This window comes from Zosterops lateralis, assembly GCF_965231275.1.
Source record: "Zosterops lateralis genome assembly, chromosome: 27".
Classification (NCBI taxonomy): domain Eukaryota; kingdom Metazoa; phylum Chordata; class Aves; order Passeriformes; family Zosteropidae; genus Zosterops; species Zosterops lateralis.
Window position 1 is genome coordinate 327,093 of NC_139787.1, and position 17,257 is coordinate 344,349.

The 17,257-nt window shown below is 54.2% G+C and overlaps 1 protein-coding gene across 1 annotated transcript; it reads right to left on the minus strand.

Annotated features, from left to right (window-relative positions):
* Positions 1-119: 119 nt before the first annotated feature.
* On the minus strand, positions 120-16,312 carry SETDB1 (SET domain bifurcated histone lysine methyltransferase 1). Its single transcript, XM_083878918.1, has 22 exons — positions 16,219-16,312; positions 15,468-15,690; positions 15,094-15,263; positions 14,734-14,771; positions 14,532-14,631; positions 14,032-14,208; positions 13,534-13,735; positions 12,573-12,646; positions 12,100-12,290; positions 11,596-11,773; positions 10,998-11,124; positions 8,726-8,884; positions 7,451-8,041; positions 6,964-7,080; positions 6,496-6,665; positions 4,940-5,559; positions 4,475-4,503; positions 4,253-4,385; positions 3,567-3,723; positions 2,980-3,194; positions 2,548-2,636; positions 120-2,083 (listed from the first exon to the last, which is right to left on the minus strand). The coding sequence occupies exons 2-22, from the start codon at positions 15,677-15,679 to the stop codon at positions 1,966-1,968; spliced, it is 3,867 nt and encodes a 1,288-aa protein (XP_083735044.1). The 5' UTR covers positions 15,680-15,690; positions 16,219-16,312; the 3' UTR covers positions 120-1,965.
* Positions 16,313-17,257: the final 945 nt, after the last annotated feature.

Genomic DNA, 17,257 nt, shown 5'->3' on the forward strand with positions numbered 1-17,257 from the left:
AAGCTGCGGGGCTGAGTCACTCCTTGTGTCTCACAGAGTTTAATCCTCCCATTTCTCTTCGGTAAATGGGTTTTGAGTCTCTCCCTCTCCGTGGCCTCTCCCAGCTGTAACAGGACAAATTTCCAACTGATTTTTTTTTTTTTTTTTTTCCTTTTCTTTCTATTTATTTGGAAGACAGAAGGAGCCGGGCTTGGCTCTTGTCTCCTGCATCCCCCGGGATGCTGCGAGACCTCCCAGCACGGAGGGGTGGGGGGGGGGAAAAGGACCATTAACCAATGTCAGACCAAAACGTGTTTTGTTGTTCTTGTTTTTTAAGAAAAAAAAGAAAGAAATAAAAGGTTAAATATATTAAAAGTTTAAAAAAAACTAATAAACTTGGGTAAAAAAAAAAAAATTAATGCAGGTTTTGGGCATGTTCTGTGAATGGCACAATGGCCCTGGGGTGGTGGTGGGGTTATTTTGGCATAGATCCTTTAGGCAGTGCTAAAAATGGGTAGAGTTGAGGGTTTTGACAGTTTTTATATATTTTTTTTTTCTCCTAAAAGTTGTCCCAGGCTTCACCTCCAGGCTGGAGCAGGGGTTTGGGTTCCCTGAGGAGCTGCAGCCCTGCTGGGATGACAAAGCCTCCATTCAGGTGGACACTTGGGATGGAACTGGAGCTCCAGGAGGCCCCAGAAAGGTTTTATTTTACAAAGGGAAAAAAAAAAAAGGTTATTTAGCAGGGAAAAAACCCAACAAGTCTCCCTTGTGCAGAGCTGGTTGAGCTGGGCTGGTGTTGGTTATGGGGAGGGGTGGGATGGTTGGAATTGGCTCCACCACCCCCCAGACTGGGATTTTCCACATCAATAACGTGAGATTTGATCCCAGTTTGTCAAACTTCGCCTCTTTCATCCAGTTCTCAGGGTGGTTTTTTTAAACTCTTTGGCTCTGCCCTGCTGCCTTCCCTCCTTCCCCCCCAAAAACCAAAAAAGAAACCCAAGCCCCACACCTGGGCTGTGTGTGGCTGCCAGCCCCTGGTGATTTTCCGTGGATCCCGTGGTTCCTCCCTCCCCTGCCCAGGTGCCCAGAGCCAGTTTGGGGCTGTCCCAGCTGGAATCCTTCACTGCAGCAGTTTGGGCCGAGCTCGGGGCTCTCAGTGACATTCTGGGAGGGTTGGAATTGGGGACAGGCACCGGATCTGCTTCCTCAAGAAATTCCCAACCTGTTTCTCTGTAATTTTCACAACTGGAGGGTTGAAGGAGTGTTTGTTTTTGAGGAAAGGTCAAGGAAAGGTGAAAATGTGGGAGCTCCTTATCCCTTTGCCTGGGCCCATCCACCTCTGGCATTTTTCCTGAAAACCTGACAGAAACAAGGATGATGGCAGTGGTTCAAACCCTGCTTTTCCAGGGCTCTTTGCTGTGTCTCAAGATCAGGGTAGGTTGTTCTTAATAGAAAAAAACACAGTTTTATTGCTTTTTTAGCAACTAAAAGATTCTTTACAATAACTCACAGGTGAAGACAGATACTCACTTTTTGTCTTTTTTTTTAAACTTGAATTCTATAAATCCTGATTGGTCCAGTCTTCCACAGATTTCTTTCCACCATCCTCCCTCCCACTTTCAAGGCCTCAGTGTCCCAGCTGGGAAGCATTTCCTGGGAATACTGAGGAAGTGCTTGCTGCAGGGAAAAATGAGTTTTGTGCCTTAAATTTGGTGGAAAGCTGGAAGAGAGCAGGAAAAAGCTCCTTTCTTGAGGGAACCCGTTGCCTTGTGGGATAACTGGAGCTTCTGGAAGGTGGGAGAAGCCCCGGGGTTGGGAATCACCCCCCAGCACACCCTGAGTCCGTTCCTGCTCCGTGTCCATCTGTGAGTTTCCAGGTGAATGGGAGAACTGAGAACCTTTTGAGAAAAAACTTTGCCCTCACTGAGGGAAAGTGAGCACCAGGTGTCTGGAGGGGTGGGAGCTGCTGGGAGCAGGGCTGGGGGCTCAGAGCAGGCGGCCCCGGCAGTCGATGGCCCCGCAGCAGCACAGCAGCTCCTTCCCCTCCACGCTGCCAACCTCGTAGTTGTAATCCCAGGTCAGCTCCGTGCCAGCTCTGATCCTCCTGGGAAGGGAAAAAAACCCCACGGGATGGGTCAGGAGACTGTTCCAGAAAAAAGGAGAAACTGGGTAACAGAAGGAAGCTGCACTTCCAAGGAAGGAGCGCTCCAGGACGAGGCTGAGGCAGCCAGGGAGAAAAGGATAAAGTTCCCTGAGGAATCCTTCCCATGAGGATTCATGGAGGAGCAGAGGAACGTGGCAGGGATTCACCATGACTCAAAGATTTGGGATTAAACAAGAAGGGAAATCAGCTGCTCCATGCCTCACTCTGCCCTTTGGGAAGGTCTAAAACTGGTGGAAATCACACCAGGATCTCCAGCATGAGAGAGAGGATTTCACCTGTTTCACCAAGGTTTTCTCTGCACAGGAACGATGGGAAACTGGGAATGGGGTCTCCAGGAGCAGGGAACACCCAGCCCAGGTCCCACCAAAGCCCAGGAATCCCCAGCAGCCCCCCTCAGGACTCACTTGCTGGCAAAGAAGGCGACCCAGGGGAAGCGAAGGTCGTGGGTGTCCACAAAGACGTTCTGCACAAAGAGGTTTGGGGTGCAGCTGTGCTGTAACGGCAAGAGGGAAAGAAAAGCCTGAGCTGCTGCCCAGGCAGGGAGGCCGAGCTGCCAGCCCTGAACACAGCCTTTATAAACAAGCAGCATTCCTGGTTTGCCCGCCGCATCCAGCGGAATCCTGCTGGAACAGGCTGCATGCCCAGAGTGAGTCATAAGATCCACACTCAAAGGTAACTAACGGGTTCTGGAAGGACTGACGGGGCCATTCCTGCTCCCATCAGGCCGGAACAGCTGCTGTTCCACTGGGGAAAACGCATCACCCTCCCGAACCCGCTCTTTTCCCGTTTTTAGCTCATCCTGGGGAGGAACAGACGAGTCCCCAGGGGCCACTCACGTTGAGGTAGCGGCCCAGGTTTCCCTCGAGCTTGGCGTCGATGATGTAGCAGTTCTCCTCGCCGTCGTAGAACTGGCGCGTGCTGCGGCGCACGGGCCCCGCGCTCTCGCCCTTGTCGGCCGCCGCCAGCGGCGTGGACTTGATGGCGATGCCGTGGGTGGACTTGAGGGCGAAGCCTCGAGTGGATTTCACAGCCACCTGCCTCTTCACGGGACCTGTCGGTGAGATGGAGACTTCCAGGAGAGGAGCCTGGTGGAGGCAGTGCTGTCCCCAGCTCCTCCACTCAAGAGGTGACAAACCCCTAAACACTGCTCCATCTGCAAGGATGGCTCCTGGAACCAACCCATCCCACCCTGCAGACCCCACTGTAAACCCCACTGTTGTTTTTTCTTCCAATACCCAAAAATATCTTGTTTTGAGGAGCAGATTTTGTGGTTTTGCACAAGGTTCCGATCCCTTTTGCACAAGGGGAAGGTTCTGATCTCAGCTGTGGGATGCAGCAGGAGCAGCTGCTATGGGCTCACGAGCCTTTCCTGGTGTTTTCCAACCAAAATTTCTCACCCTCAGCCCTCGTCTGCCCCCCTCACCTGAGCCAGATGACTGGTTTTTCTTGTCCTCCCCTTCCTCCTCCTCGGATCCCGAGGAAATGGTCTGGATGTCGTCGCTGTCGTTGGCGGTGCCCGGGGCCTGCCCTGCCCGGTGCTCCCCGTCGCTGTCGGTGCTGCTCGACAGTGTCAGCACATCCTGGGGACAGGAACAGCTCCTGGGGTGCATCCAAGCCTCCTCCCTTTTCCCCGGGAATGTGGTGTTCTCCTCCAGTTCACCCCCTCCCTGCTCCAGGAAACCCTTTGGAATGGGATCCCCCCTCTGGACACCACATCCCACAGGGCAATGTTTGAAATACCTGTGGGATTTTGGGGGGGCTGCTGAGTTCTGCTTGAGATCCTGGAGCATTAGGTGCTCAAAAGGAAAGGAGAAGACCCCAAAAAACAGAATGGCTTTCCCCCAGATGGCTCTGCCAAACAACGGGTCCCAGGTGCGCAAACTAAGGTGTCAAATCCGACCCAAATCCCCCACTCTCCTCTTTTCTTGATTGTTCAGATCCACTAAAGACTCCCCAAAATCCAAAAGAAATCAACCGCCCTCCAGGAAATCACAGCTACAACCACAAACCCTGCGCTCGACTTGGGAACCAAAAGCAGAAAACAACCCCAAATAAGGTTCAAGGAAGTGGTTTGGGGGAGGCCCCTCCCAGCCCGGGGGTCCCGCTCACCTCCAAGGGGGGCGGCAGGGGCAGGGACTGCCGGCGGCTCTGCAGGAGCATCGTGCCGCTCATGGGCCTGCGGATCCCGTCCAGCTTGGGGGGACAGGGGTTGTAGCCGTACCTCCTCCCCAGGCTGCTCAGCCTGTGGGGTTTGGGACAAGAGCAGGTCACACCTGGATTCCCCCGGGGAAATTGTCCACGGGATGGGAAAGGCGGTTTAAGGAATCTTACCCAGAAATTTTGGTTGGTTCTTCATGTTCCTGCAGAAGGGAGAAAGGCAGAAGATTGGAATCTCTCCCTCCAGCCTTTCTATGGGATTGTTCCCCAAAATGTCAGCCCAGGAGGGAGATGCTGCTTGTCCCCAGGCTAAGTGTGACACCCTCCCTGGGGGACTCCAAGTGCCCTCCTCCCTGCTGTCCCCATCTCCATGTCCCTGCTGTCCCCAGCCCTGTCCCTCAGGTCCCCAGGCAGGAGGATGCTCAGCTCTGCTCACACTGAGAGACTTCTGTAGCCTCTTGTGCCACAAACTCCCTCCCTGGGAGGGGAAAAGCCCCAGAAGAAGCTAGGGGAGCTGAGCACAGTGACAATCCAAGAGCCCCACGCTCCCCTGGATGTGCCGTATGGGGAGAAAACCCACAGGAGCAGCAGCAGCACATCCCTACCTTTAAACCTTCCTTTCCCTCATCCCTCCCTCACCTCCTTCTTGGCTGGCTTTGCCTCTCCATTGAGCTCTCCTGATGTGGCACCAGAACCCTTCTCCCTCTCCGGGGGCACCTCCATTTTCACAGCCTTGGCCTCTCCCCCTTCGCCCATCCTGAAGGACGAGGCGCTGTCGCTGTCCTGGAAGCTCTCGGCCATGCTGTTGGAGCTCAGCCACGAGGCCACCTTGTTCTTGGAGGTCTCCTCGGACACTGGCAGCTTGCAGGGGGCGGCCGTGGTGGGCTCGTCGTGGCCCAGGGGCCGCGCCAGCCCCGAGTCCTTGGAGGCCGTTTCCGAGGGGCCGTGGTCGCGCTGGCCGCGCGTCTGCCGGCGCGTGGCGTAGCTGCGCAGCACCGAGCTGGTGCTGAAGTTCTCGTCCTTGCAGAAGTTGTCGTCCGAGCTGTCCTCGTTGGATTCCTCCATCTCCTCCGTGCCCGTGTTCTCGTTGTCGTCGTCGTCCTTCAGGTCCACGCCGCTGTTGTCCGAGGAGCACTTGGCGTCGCTCTCGTAGCCCTCCTTGAAGTTCTCCACGCTCTCGATGTGGTCCAGGTTGGCAAAGTACTCGTCGCCCATCTCCAGACCCTCTTTGTCTGCAAAGTCGTCCGTGAGGATTTTCCCTGAGGGGGGCAGAAAACCAAGGGATGAAATTCAATTTTATTCTCCTCCAAGCTCACTGAGGGGAAAACAGGGGTGACACCACTTTATTCCAAAGCTGGGCTGGCAAATGACAACACAACCCCATCTCTTGATGTAAAAAAAACCCTGAAGCTTGTGGTTGAGCTAAAAATCAAGATTTTCAGCCCAGAAATGTCTCTGGAGCAGCTCAGGCAGAGCCTTGGAAGGGCTGGAGGAGCACAGGGGCAGCAGCTCTGGCTGTGCCTGTGGGTGGCTCCGTTCCAGAGCCAACACAACCCCGGTGCAACTTCTGCATCTCGTGGGCTGTGCCGGGCCCGGCCGGTTTGCTGAGCAGAGGAAGCAGGGCTGGGGGTTGGGTGACCTCAAGGACAGCCTGGGGGACACCTTGTGACACTGGCATTGCCACTGTGAGGGTTCTGCAGCGTCCTGTGCCAGCATTGGGCAAGTCCATCGGCTCAGCTTTCACCCTCCAGTCCCCAAAACAGCCGTGGCAAGAGCTTCACACCCTTTCTGCTGCACTTTGGAATCATTGAGGTTGGAAGAGATTCTGAGTCCCAACTGTTCCCCCCAGCACTGCCAAGGCCACCACTGAGCCATGTCCCCAAGTGTCACCTCCACATGCTTTTGAGCACCTTCAGTGACTCTACCACCTCCCTGGGCAGCCTGTGCAGTGCCTTACCACCCTTCCCAGGAAGAAATTTTCCTGAATGTCCAACTTAAAAAACTCTCCAGAGCACTGGAGAGGGCCAAAAGGTCTCCCCTGAGCCTCTTTTTTTCCAGGATGAGCCCCTCCAGCTTCCTAGGAAGTTCTCCAGACCCTCCTCCCTGGTGTTCCAACCCCTTCCCCAGCTCCATTCCTATCTCTAGCTCCTTCCCTTTCCACAGAAGAGGTTTCCACGAGCGAGGTGAGCTCCCACCTGCATAGATGCAGACAAAGGAGCCCTTGGCAATGTCGTCCAGGCAGCGAATGCCCCAGCCTTTGTTCTGGGTCTTGAAGAGCTGCAGCCTCACCTGGAGGCCGTGCTGGACCAGGCGGTTGGTGCACATGTTCACGTTGCACTTGCACCTCTTGTTGCACTCGTAAACGCTGCAAGGAAGGAGAAGGGTGACAACTTCCAGGATAAAGAAACATCACAAATGCTGTGGCTGTTGGCAGTGTGGGGTTCACAGAGATCCCAGAGGACCAGGATTGGAGCAGCCCTGTCTCACAGACGGTGCCTCTGCCCATGTTTTGGACAATCCTCAAGGCCCCTTCCAACCCAAACCATTCCACAACTGGCAGAAGAACCAAGAGCAGAGGCAGGTGGTGACATCTGCACTGGGATACCCAGGATCAACTCCCTCTCGATGGATCTGGGGCTGGTGCTTGTGAGGGCTCTGCTCACCCTGTTGGGAGACATTCCTCCAGCCGCTTGTGCTGGTAGCCTGAGTTGGGGTTGATTTGCCCTCCAGGGGTGCAGCCACTGGCCTGGATGGTCAGCTGGTGACAGGCACACTTGGATCTGCAAGAGAGACACAGGAAAAACCAAGAGTTAAACTTCTCACACCAGTCTGGAGACAGGAAAAAAAAAAAAAATCACACGTTTATACAGAGATGGGCACAAAGGTTTTGACTTGGAATCAGATCAAGAGAAGTTGTGGATTTCTCATCCCTAGGTGTGTCCTAGGCCAGGCTGGACAGGGCTTGGAACAACCTGGGATAGCAGGTGGTATCCCTACCCATAACAGGAGTTGGAACTGAGTGATTTTTACCATCCTTTCCAACCCAAACCACGAAACCTGCAACGGACTGACCCTCAGGGGTTTAAATCCACCTTGGGGTGTTCCCTGGACACCTCACACAGCCCCCCTCACCCAGGAGCAGCCACCTACTTGTCTCTGCACCCATCCTTGCAGTCACAGCCCACGAGGAACTCCCAGCTGGTGTTGATGTACACCCCTTTCCCGGGGATCCTCTCCTTGCTGTAGGCCACCTGCGGCGGCGGCGTGTTGTCGATCTCGTTGACGCACGACAGCGGCACGTCCTCCTTGCCCTTGGTGATGTCGGCGATGTAGTAGTAGGGCTTGTAGGGCTGGAACTTGCGATCCACCAGCACGTAAGGGTCCAGGCAGAACATCTCCAGGAACAAAAAGTCGCAGTCCGTCTCGAAGAGGTAGCGCTCGATCTCGTGCATGGAGCGCAGGCAGAGCCCGCAGGGCGTCTTGTAGAGCACGTGGAAGCCCATCTTGCGGTTGACGCGGCGCCGCGCCGTCATGCGGCGGAAGTCGTAGAGCAGCGGGATCAGCAGCGGGTTGCGGCTGCGGTACTGGTCGCTGCGCACCGGCCGCACCCGGGACAGGCAGGTGTAGCTGCACACGTGAGGCAGGTAGAAGAGTTTCTCCAGAGGGGCTCGGTAGGACGGCTCGTTGGGGACGCGGTCCATCATGCCGTGGAAGGGCTGGGAGGGGCCGCTGCTGGGGGCGCTGAGGGGAGAAAGGGAGGGGGGGGTTAGGGAAGAGGTGTGAGGAGGGGTCCAGGTGGGGTAACGGCACCTGGGTTAGACCAGCAGGACCTGCGTGGTGAGGAACTGGAAGGGGGTGAAGTCACTGTAAGTGCTCAAAACACAAGTGGGTGTGGCACTTGGGGACATGGCTCATGGTCACAGTGTGGCCAGCAGGACCTGGGTGGTGAGGAACTGGAGGGTGGTGAAGTCACTGTCACTGTCAGTGCTCAAAACATAAGTGGATGTGACACTTGGGGACATGGCTCATGGCCACACTGGGGCCAGCAGGACCTGGGTGGTCAGGCACTGGAAGGTGGTGAAGTCACTGTCACTGTAAGGCTCAAAACACAAGTGGATGTGGCACTTGGGGACGTGGCACTTGGGGACATGGCTCATGGCCACAGCGTGACCAGCAGGACCTGGGTGGTGAGGCACTGGAAGGTGGTGAAGTCACCATTCCTGTGAGGGCTCAAAACACAAGTGGATGTGGCACTTGGGGACATGGCTCAGTGGGACCCCATGAATTCAGAGGCTTTTCCAGCCTCGTTGATTCCACCACTCCGTGATTTGAGCTGCTGAATCCCCACCAGAAACCCACCAGCACGCACAGGCCCCACACCCCAGACAGAACTCACAGATGTGTCCCAACCAGAGCTCTGCTCACCGGTGCTGCGGGGCTGGAAGGGCCCTCCCTGGGGCCGGGGGGTCCCCCAGGACAGGGGAGGATGGGGACGAGTGCCCGGAGCCCACGGAGCCGGGGCGGAAGGAAGTGCTTTTCTTGGCCACCTGCTTTCTGCCCTGGGCCAGCTGGGTGTCGGAGCACCTGCAGGAGGGAAGAAGAAGCTGATTTGGAACATGGGAAAAAAAAAAGCAAGTGGTGGGAATCAAAATAAAACTGCCCCATGGAATTCAGAAACCCAGAAGAATCCCAGTGGTGTTTTTTTTCCCCTAATCAGTGTGAAAACCAGCCCACCTCTGGCTATTTCTGCTACAGCAATCCCACGACCACTCTGAATTTCAGAACTCAGCTGCAACACCGAGTGAAATTTTTTGATTTTGAAATGAGGTAAAGGTAACAAGGATGCCCAAGGCCTTAATCCCAGAGAGCTGGACAAACCAGGCCATGAAGAAACCCCTGGATTAGCAAAAACCAGAGTTTCCAGAGGCTCAGCCATGCCTGAGTGGGAGGAACAAATCCAGAACATTCTCTTGCAAGGACTAAGGAACAAGGTAAGACTGTGCAAGGGAATGTAATAACATCCCTGATGAAAGAGCTGGTAGGGGCTCCAAAAACACAGGTTCTCACCCCATTTCAGGGGTTTTCAATCAACTGCAGGCTTCCAAATTATGCTTTCAACCCATTTACATCAATAAACCAGAAAATCATCCCATACCAGCCGCTGAAGAGGAAAAACAGTGAAATTATTGGGGAGAAAGGGAGGAGACAAAGAGAGCAGGAAGGGATGAGGGTTTCTGCCAACAGCTGCCTGAAAGCAAAGTGTTCAAATGCATCTCAAAAAGAGCAAGAGGAGAAACGGGCTTAAATCAGCCAGGAGTGGTGACAACACCAGGAAGAACTTGAAAGAGGGGGAAGAGACCCAGGCTTTCCTCAGAGGAAACAAAACACCAGAGTGAGGAGACTGTTCTTAGTTTTAATAATCTGAAATCCAAGTGTTTGAACCCCGCAGAATCCCCAGGACACGGCCAGGCCTGCACTGCCTCCTGCCCCTGCCCAGGGGCAGTTTGGATTTCAGGGCAGGGAAGCAGCTGCACAAAAACCACATCCTAAAGCCAAGCCCTCTGTGGGGAGAGGGGAAAAAAAACTCCTTGTAAGCAGCACTGCAAGGCCTGAATGGGAAAGGATTGAGTGGTGACAGATGGGGCTGCAGGTCCAGCTTGGTCACCTCTGTGCTGTGACACCACCCATGGGGGACCTGCAGGGGTGGGGGCCCAGCTGTGCACTCCAGGACCTCCTTCAGCATCCAGGATCTCTCTGGTGTTATGGAAAAGGTGATGTTCTTGTGGCTTCCACTCCCAAATCCTGGTCAGACCAGCACAGAGGGTAATATAACTGGGTTATATTGCACTGCTGCTTGGAGAGGAGCCCCCAAAGACCCCCTGGCTGGGGCAGGTGGAGTTTGAGCTCTGCTGCTACACCTGGAGAGCCTGTGGGGAGTGAGGACTGACTCCTGCACAGGCTGCTCACACCTGGGACAGGTCCTGCCTCCCTCCTGCCCCACCAGCAGGGCACAGTCACAGCAGAAGACACGCTGGGCACGGGCCCAGGTGTCCATAAATCCGGATGGGAAATCCACAGTGCTGGCAAAACTCAACTGGGAGAGCTTCTCCCTCCCCTAAAAAGTCACTGAGCACATCCCCAGGCTCCCCTGGTGTCCTCCAACACGCTCCCTTCATCACCAAGCCGAGTTCCTCCTTCCTCCAGGCCTCCTTCAGCCCTGCAGCTCCGGGAATGGCCCCCTTGGGCCCCTGGCAGGGGCTTGGCCGTGGATTGCTCCGTGCCCACCAGGCCCCACCACTGATCCCGAATTCCCAGCGAGGTCAGCGAGCAGGTCGGTCCAAGTGGAGGGACACAAGGCAGCCGGAGGCCAGTGCCTGGATCGTGACACGAGGGAGCAATTCAGATTTCGGGAGGAGAAGGAGCAAAGGTCTCATTTGGAAAGGCAAGTGCGAAGCTTTAGCCCTGAAGGAGGAATGTTTGGCTCGGGGAGTGTTGGCTCTCAGCTCCCGCCCCCAAAAGTTATTCATTCATCCAGCAGCTTTAGGTAAGAGTGTTCCCCCAAAAAAATTGTGACTAAAGCCATGGAGGAAACCTGCACCTGAGGATTCCTCTGCACAGCAAAGGCGGTGCCTGAGAGAGCTGAGAGCTGGAGAGAAGCAAAGAGGTGGGAGGTGCTGGAAGTGGCTCTGGTACTTACTCCATTTCCACAGGCTGGGGAGATGCAGGACGTGCAGCTGGTGGCTGCTCTGGAGTCTTGTACTGGGGACCAGCTCCTGCCAAATCCTGGGTGTACTGGACCACAGGGCCCTTGCTCCTCACAGCACCTGGTGGGGAAGGTGAAAAAACTAAAGAGTCAACAGAAAAAAAATCCCTAATGTTATCCCAAGTTGGCTGTACAGGCCCCAAAACATTGACTTGTGCCTGGAAGGAACCAAAACAGAGTGATTTGGGATTAATGGTGGGTCATTGCTGAGCTCGGAGCACAGGAACTCCTCCAGAAATTCTGGTCACTTCACCCAAGTGCAGTTTGGTTTGTGGCATTATTCCAGGAAAAAAATCCCACTGGAAATCTAAATCTTCTATGCCAGAGGAGAAAAACCCTGGAAATCTAAATCTCCTGTGCCAGGTGAAGTAACTCACTGAAAATCTGAAATCTCCTTTCAGAAGAAAAAAAAAAAATCCCAAAACCTGGAAACTGAAATCTCCAGGAATTCTGCTAAAAAAACCCCCACCAAACCCAAACAACCCTCCAGTTAAATTCCAAGATCTAAACGAAACCAAAAGATGCCACCAACCAACGTTGGGACGAGTCCTGGTTTGCCCACTTTGCTTCTTTTCCTGAGTGGAAGCTGTGGAAGCTTTGAGGCTGAACATGGGCTCCAGGCGTGTGGAACCTCGGTAAATCCACTCACAACGTTTGTCCTCTTGTGGGACAGAGAAGGAAACACTCACAGTTCCCATGGGAAGAGCCTCCTGGAGTGAAACACAGAGAGAGAGCACGAGGAGACAACAATGAGTATTGATAAACAGCAAAAACACACAATTATTTTATGTTGAAATCTCTAACTGAGTATCAGGGAAAATTTCTTCCTGGAAAGGGTGTTCATGCCTTGACAGGCTGACCAGGGCAGTGGTGGAGTCACTATCCCTGGAATTCTCCAAAATCCCTGTGCATGTGGCACTTTGGCTCTCAGAGATTCTTCCAACCTCAATATTTTCATGATTAGCAAGGAAAAACGGAGCTGATCAGATCCCCCAGCCTCAAAATTTAACCCTAACAGGATAAGGGAAATTCCTACCAGGAAAAGGATTTTCACCAGACTTCCATCCACTTCTTCCACTCTGGATTTCCACCAGGTGCCCTCCCACTCAGTTTTGATGAGCTGCCCGCTCTTGAGCAGCACCATGGGCCGGTTGGGGTAGGCAGTGATGTATTCCTCTATGAAATCCCGACAGGAAACATCCTCGATGTCTTCCCAGGCTTTTTTCACTGTTTGGAAAAGGGAGAAAGGGAACGGGACAAAAATAGAGAGAATATTTAATTATTTTTTTGTTTTTTTAGGATATCCCAGGTGCATTTTTACTAAGGTCAATCAAGGGGTGATCCCAAGGGCTGGAATGTTGGTGGTGAGGCATCCTGACCCCACCCTGGCAATAAAAACAGGATTTCTGATGTCTTCAGGCTCAGCACCAAAAGGAACACACCCGTTTTTTAGACCCAGGCTCTCCCAAAGCCCCAAACCAAAGCCTGTGCAGGGCAGGGATCACTCACACGGCCTGCAGACCGGGTACAGCTCCCACTCCTTCACGTAGGACGCGTAACCGTCGTCAAAGAAGATCAGGAACCTGGAAAACAAACGGGAATTAGGGATGGGAGCTGAAGAGAACACTGTGAAATGGAAGGGGAGAACCTCTCCTGCCTCGTCTGGAGACATCCCAGTCCTGGATGAGGACAGGATGAAGAGTTCCAGATGCTCCCTGTGCTCCCTGTGGCTGCTCAAACAGCACAATTCTCAGCCAGGCTCTTTCCCTCTGCTCCAAATCCCCTCTGCGCCCCAGGAAAGGGAGATAAAGGAAGAGAAAATTATTAATTGCTCCTGGTTTCTGCAGGGAAGATGGATAAGGAACCCACTTAGTGCCCTGGAGCTGTACAAAAGCTGCAGGATGTGGGATCAGCATCATAATCAGGAGAAAAATTGAATTTGAGTATCAAATTCAGCTCATTTTCAGTTCTTAAACACGGATCAGGTAAAATCCAACACAATTTACATCAGATCCAGAGGGATTAAATCTTTTATCAATCTCTTCAGAAAAACCACAAGCCTTTATTTTAATAGATCAGAGCAACCTTTCCCCTTCTTTATTCCCAAAAAAGCTGCTCCAAACCTGCTTTCTCCTCCTGAAGAGCTTTGGCAACATCGCTGCCACCCAACCCTCCCCGGGCTCCTGTTTCCTCCCACTGTTTCATGCCTCAAGGAGTCCAGACTCAACATTGGGGTGATAATTTGAATAAATTAGCAGATCTAATTCCTGACTCAGGGCCATGAGCAAGAGTGGAAGACCCACCCTTAGCTTCAGAGATAAGAAAGATGAAGAAAGTCAGAACCACATTCCTGGGAAGGGCACAATTCAGCACCTGAAGGGTATTAAAATAAACCGTTTTTTTTTTTTTTGGCATAAAACAAAAAAACCCACAGAGATGAGGGTTTGATCACTGGGAAAAAAAGGAATACCTGTCTTTATTCTTGAGGTTGGGGGTCTCAGCCACGATGCCAGCATAGAGCCACATCTGATTGCCATCCTTGTACCTGGCCACCACCCTCCTGCCCACGTGGTGCCTCTCGGCACACGGGTGGTAATCGTAGGCAATGTGGTTGCCCGAGAGCAAACTCTTCCCTTTATTATCAAATTTCACTTTGTATTTCTTGCCAGTACCTAGGAAAAAAAAAAAAAATTAAGGGAAACAGATAAAGATAAATAAAGGGGAAAAGGAACGAAAGCCGCGTGATTTCACACCAGAATTCCAGCGCTCTGGGTCGCTCTGAAATAGTTCGTTCAGAATTAATTCAGATTTAATTCATTTAAAAAACTTTTCAGGATTTAATTTGGAGGATGAAGCAGTGAAATGTGGTGCTCCCACAATCCCTTCCAGGCGACATCAGGTGCTCTGACACCTTTTCATGCAGGTTTCCCACCCCAATTCCCAGGAAAGCCCCATGCACGGCACATACCGACCGACTGGATGGCAATCAATGTCCCCTTGTGCCACGTCTTGGTTCTTTTTTTCCCCAAAATCCTCATGCCCACTTTGAGGTCCCCATCAGTGTTGAGATCATTGCCAGGGGCTGCAGGGACAGGGACAGAGACGGGCTGGGCAGTGCCAGGAGGTTCCTGAGGGGGTTGTGCATCTACCAAGGAACATCAGCAGAAAGTCAGTCCTGAATCACCCAAAGCTCCCCTTCTTGGCACACAGCTGGGAGAACAATTCTGCAAGAAAAATTCCTGCTTTCTTCCCCCTCAGCCAGCCCAAGTGCCTCCTTTTTTTACTGAACGGAAACATCTTGAAAAAAAAAAAAAACAACCAGGAATTCAGAATCAATATACCCCAAATTAAAATATCAGTTTGAGATTAATAAAATGAATGGAGATTTCCAGCAGGGAAAGCGGATCGTTGTTTTCCCATTTTGGGAAGCAAAAGCCCAGGGCATCCAGCCCCTGGAAGCTCCCACACCTTTCTGTGCCTCCTGCAAGTTGGTTTTCTTGTTTACAGCATCCATGAATTTTGCAACATCCCGGGCAGATTTCCTCATGGCAACCATTGCTTCCCGCAGCTGGAGGAAAGAGAAGGAAAACACAAAGAAATTTTTGGTTTCTTGCACCTAACACAACACTGAGTCTCAGGAAACACCTCTAGCCAGGGCCTCCCCACTCACCAGACTCTGATCCCTGGAGATTCTGGGGCTGCTGCTGCCTGTCAGTGAAGAGAAAACAGTGGTTTAAAACTTTTTTGTGGGGGAAAAAAACCCCATCCTAATTAAATCACAAAAAAGAAGAGAGAACGGGGAAAAGTGTCCACCCCAAATCCCTGCCAGGAAATCCACCCACACAAGGCTTTTCCCCAGCCACCTTTCCTAACGTGGGATTGTTGATGGGGACAACAAGTGGGAAAAAGGGTGAAATCCCAGTGGGGGACTCCAGGAATTCCAGAACACAAACAGAACCTGGCAGATGCTCCCTTAAAAGCCTTCCCTCACCCCCAGCCCTCCCCTGGCCCTGCTGGGGGGACACTGAACTGCGTTTCCAGCCCGAGTCCACGCTCATCACATCATCATCATCATCCTCATCAGCGATCTCGATCACTTCCGTGGCCGTTGGCGCCTCCTCCTCGGAGCTGCTGTCCCGGTACTGCAGCCCCATCATGGAATAAAGCTCCTTGGCCAGCGTCTCGCACTTGTTGATGGCCCTGGGGGAGGGAAAACAGCTGTGTCTTCCTCAGGAATTCCACAGGGAGAGCCCCTGACTGCTGCCAGCTCAGGGAAGTGTCCACAGGAAAGGGGGGAAAAGTTGTCAATTCCCTCGTTAAACACCCCCAGGGTGGGTCTGGCTTGAAGGGAATGGACCCCACATTTCCCTCCTCGAAATTCCAGCTCATTCCAGCCCCACGCACCTCATGGCGTCGTCAATGAGCTGGTCAACGTGGGCCACCTCCTCCTCCTTGTGCCTCATGCACTGCTCCAGCTCCTCCAGCTGCTGCTTGCGCTGCCTCACCCACTCCGAGTTCTCCACCTCCTTGTCGATGATCTCCTGGAGCTCCTCCATGGAGATGCCCAGCTCCTCCATCACCTCCTGCTGCAGCTCTTGGATGTCGGGGGAGTCCATCTCTGCCCCACCTGAGGGTACAACAGGTGAGGGTGGTGAGGGGAGGGAGGGAGGTCATGGGAGCTCCTCAACCTTTTTTCACCTTCCTCTCATCGTGGTCTGCCTCAGTGTCCCCTCACATCCCCTCACATCCCCTCAGAGCCCGCCAGGTCCCCTCAGAGCCTCCGCCAGGTCCCCTCACAGCTCCCGCCATCCCCTCAGAGCCCGTCACATCCCCTCACAGCCGTCCCGCCATCCCCTCAGAGCCCCTCACATCCCCCTCAGAGCCCAGCGCCATCCCCTCCGAGCCCGCCAGGTCCCCTCAGAGCCCGCCAGGTCCCCTCAGAGCCCCCGCCATCCCCTCAGAGCCCGCCAGGTCCCCTCAGAGCCCCCGCCATCCCCTCAGAGCCCGCCAGGTCCCCTCAGAGCCCCCGCCATCCCCTCACAGCCCGGCAGGTCCCCTCAGCACCCAAAACCAGCTCCCTCTCATCCTCTCCCGCTCACAGACCCTCACACCTGCCCTTTCCCTTCATCCCCGGCCCCATTCCCAGCTCACTGACCGCCGCCGGTACCGGGGAACCGGAGGGGAACCGGAGCGGACCCGGCGCGGAACCGCAGCCGAACCTATCGCGCCCTCCCGGACGCCGCGTGACGTCACTTCCGGCGCACGCCTAACGCCCCCTAGCGGAGAAACCTGAGGGGGAGAAATCCCTGAAATTCGGGAATAAATTCTTGTGGGATTTGGACTAAATTCCTGTGGGATCGGCCATCCCGAGGGGTTTCCAGGCGCAGGCAGGAGGCTGTCGTGCACGTCTGACCCCGTAGTTACCAGCCAGGGGGTGGAGATAGCGGGAAAACCGCGGTTTGTGCCCCCTGAACTGTTGGGGGCCCGTTGGAGCCGTTATGGAGCCCGCAGGGCCCGCCCTAAACCATCCTTTAACCGCCGCCTCGGAGGGGTTTGCAGCACGGGGAGGGGGGCGATGGAGGCCCTGGGGGTGGGGGAAATGGGGGGAAATTGGGGGTCCCGGGGGAAATGGGGGCCCGGTGGGGCTGAGGCTCCTTGAAGCACCCCATGGGGTGTTTTGGGGGTCAGTTGATGGGTTCCTCCTCCCAGGTGGAGGTGGGGATGGCGCTGTAGGGATCCACCACCAGCCGGGCACATCTCACGGTCATGGCCAGGAGGAACAGCCCCAGCAGCACCACGAAGGTCGTGGCCACGGCTTTGTCCACGTCCAGGGCGGGCAGTGCTGTGGGGGTCTCCATGCAGGACCCTCAGGTGGCTCTTTCCCAGCTCCAGGAACCCCTCAGGTGGCTCTTTTCCAGGTCCAGGAACCACTCAGGTGTCTCTTCCCAGCTCCAGGAACCCTTCAGGTGTCTCTTTCCCAGCTCCAGGAAACACTCAGGGGTCTTTTCTTGGTTCCAGGAATCACTCTGGTGTCTCTTTCCCAGCTCCAGAAATCACTCAGGAGTCTCCCAGCTCCAGGATCCACTCAGGTGGCTCTTTCCCAGCTCCAGGAATCACTCAAGTGTCTTTCCCAGCTCCAGGAATCACTCAGGTGTCTTTCCCAGCTCCAGAAATCACTCAGGTGTCTCTTTCCC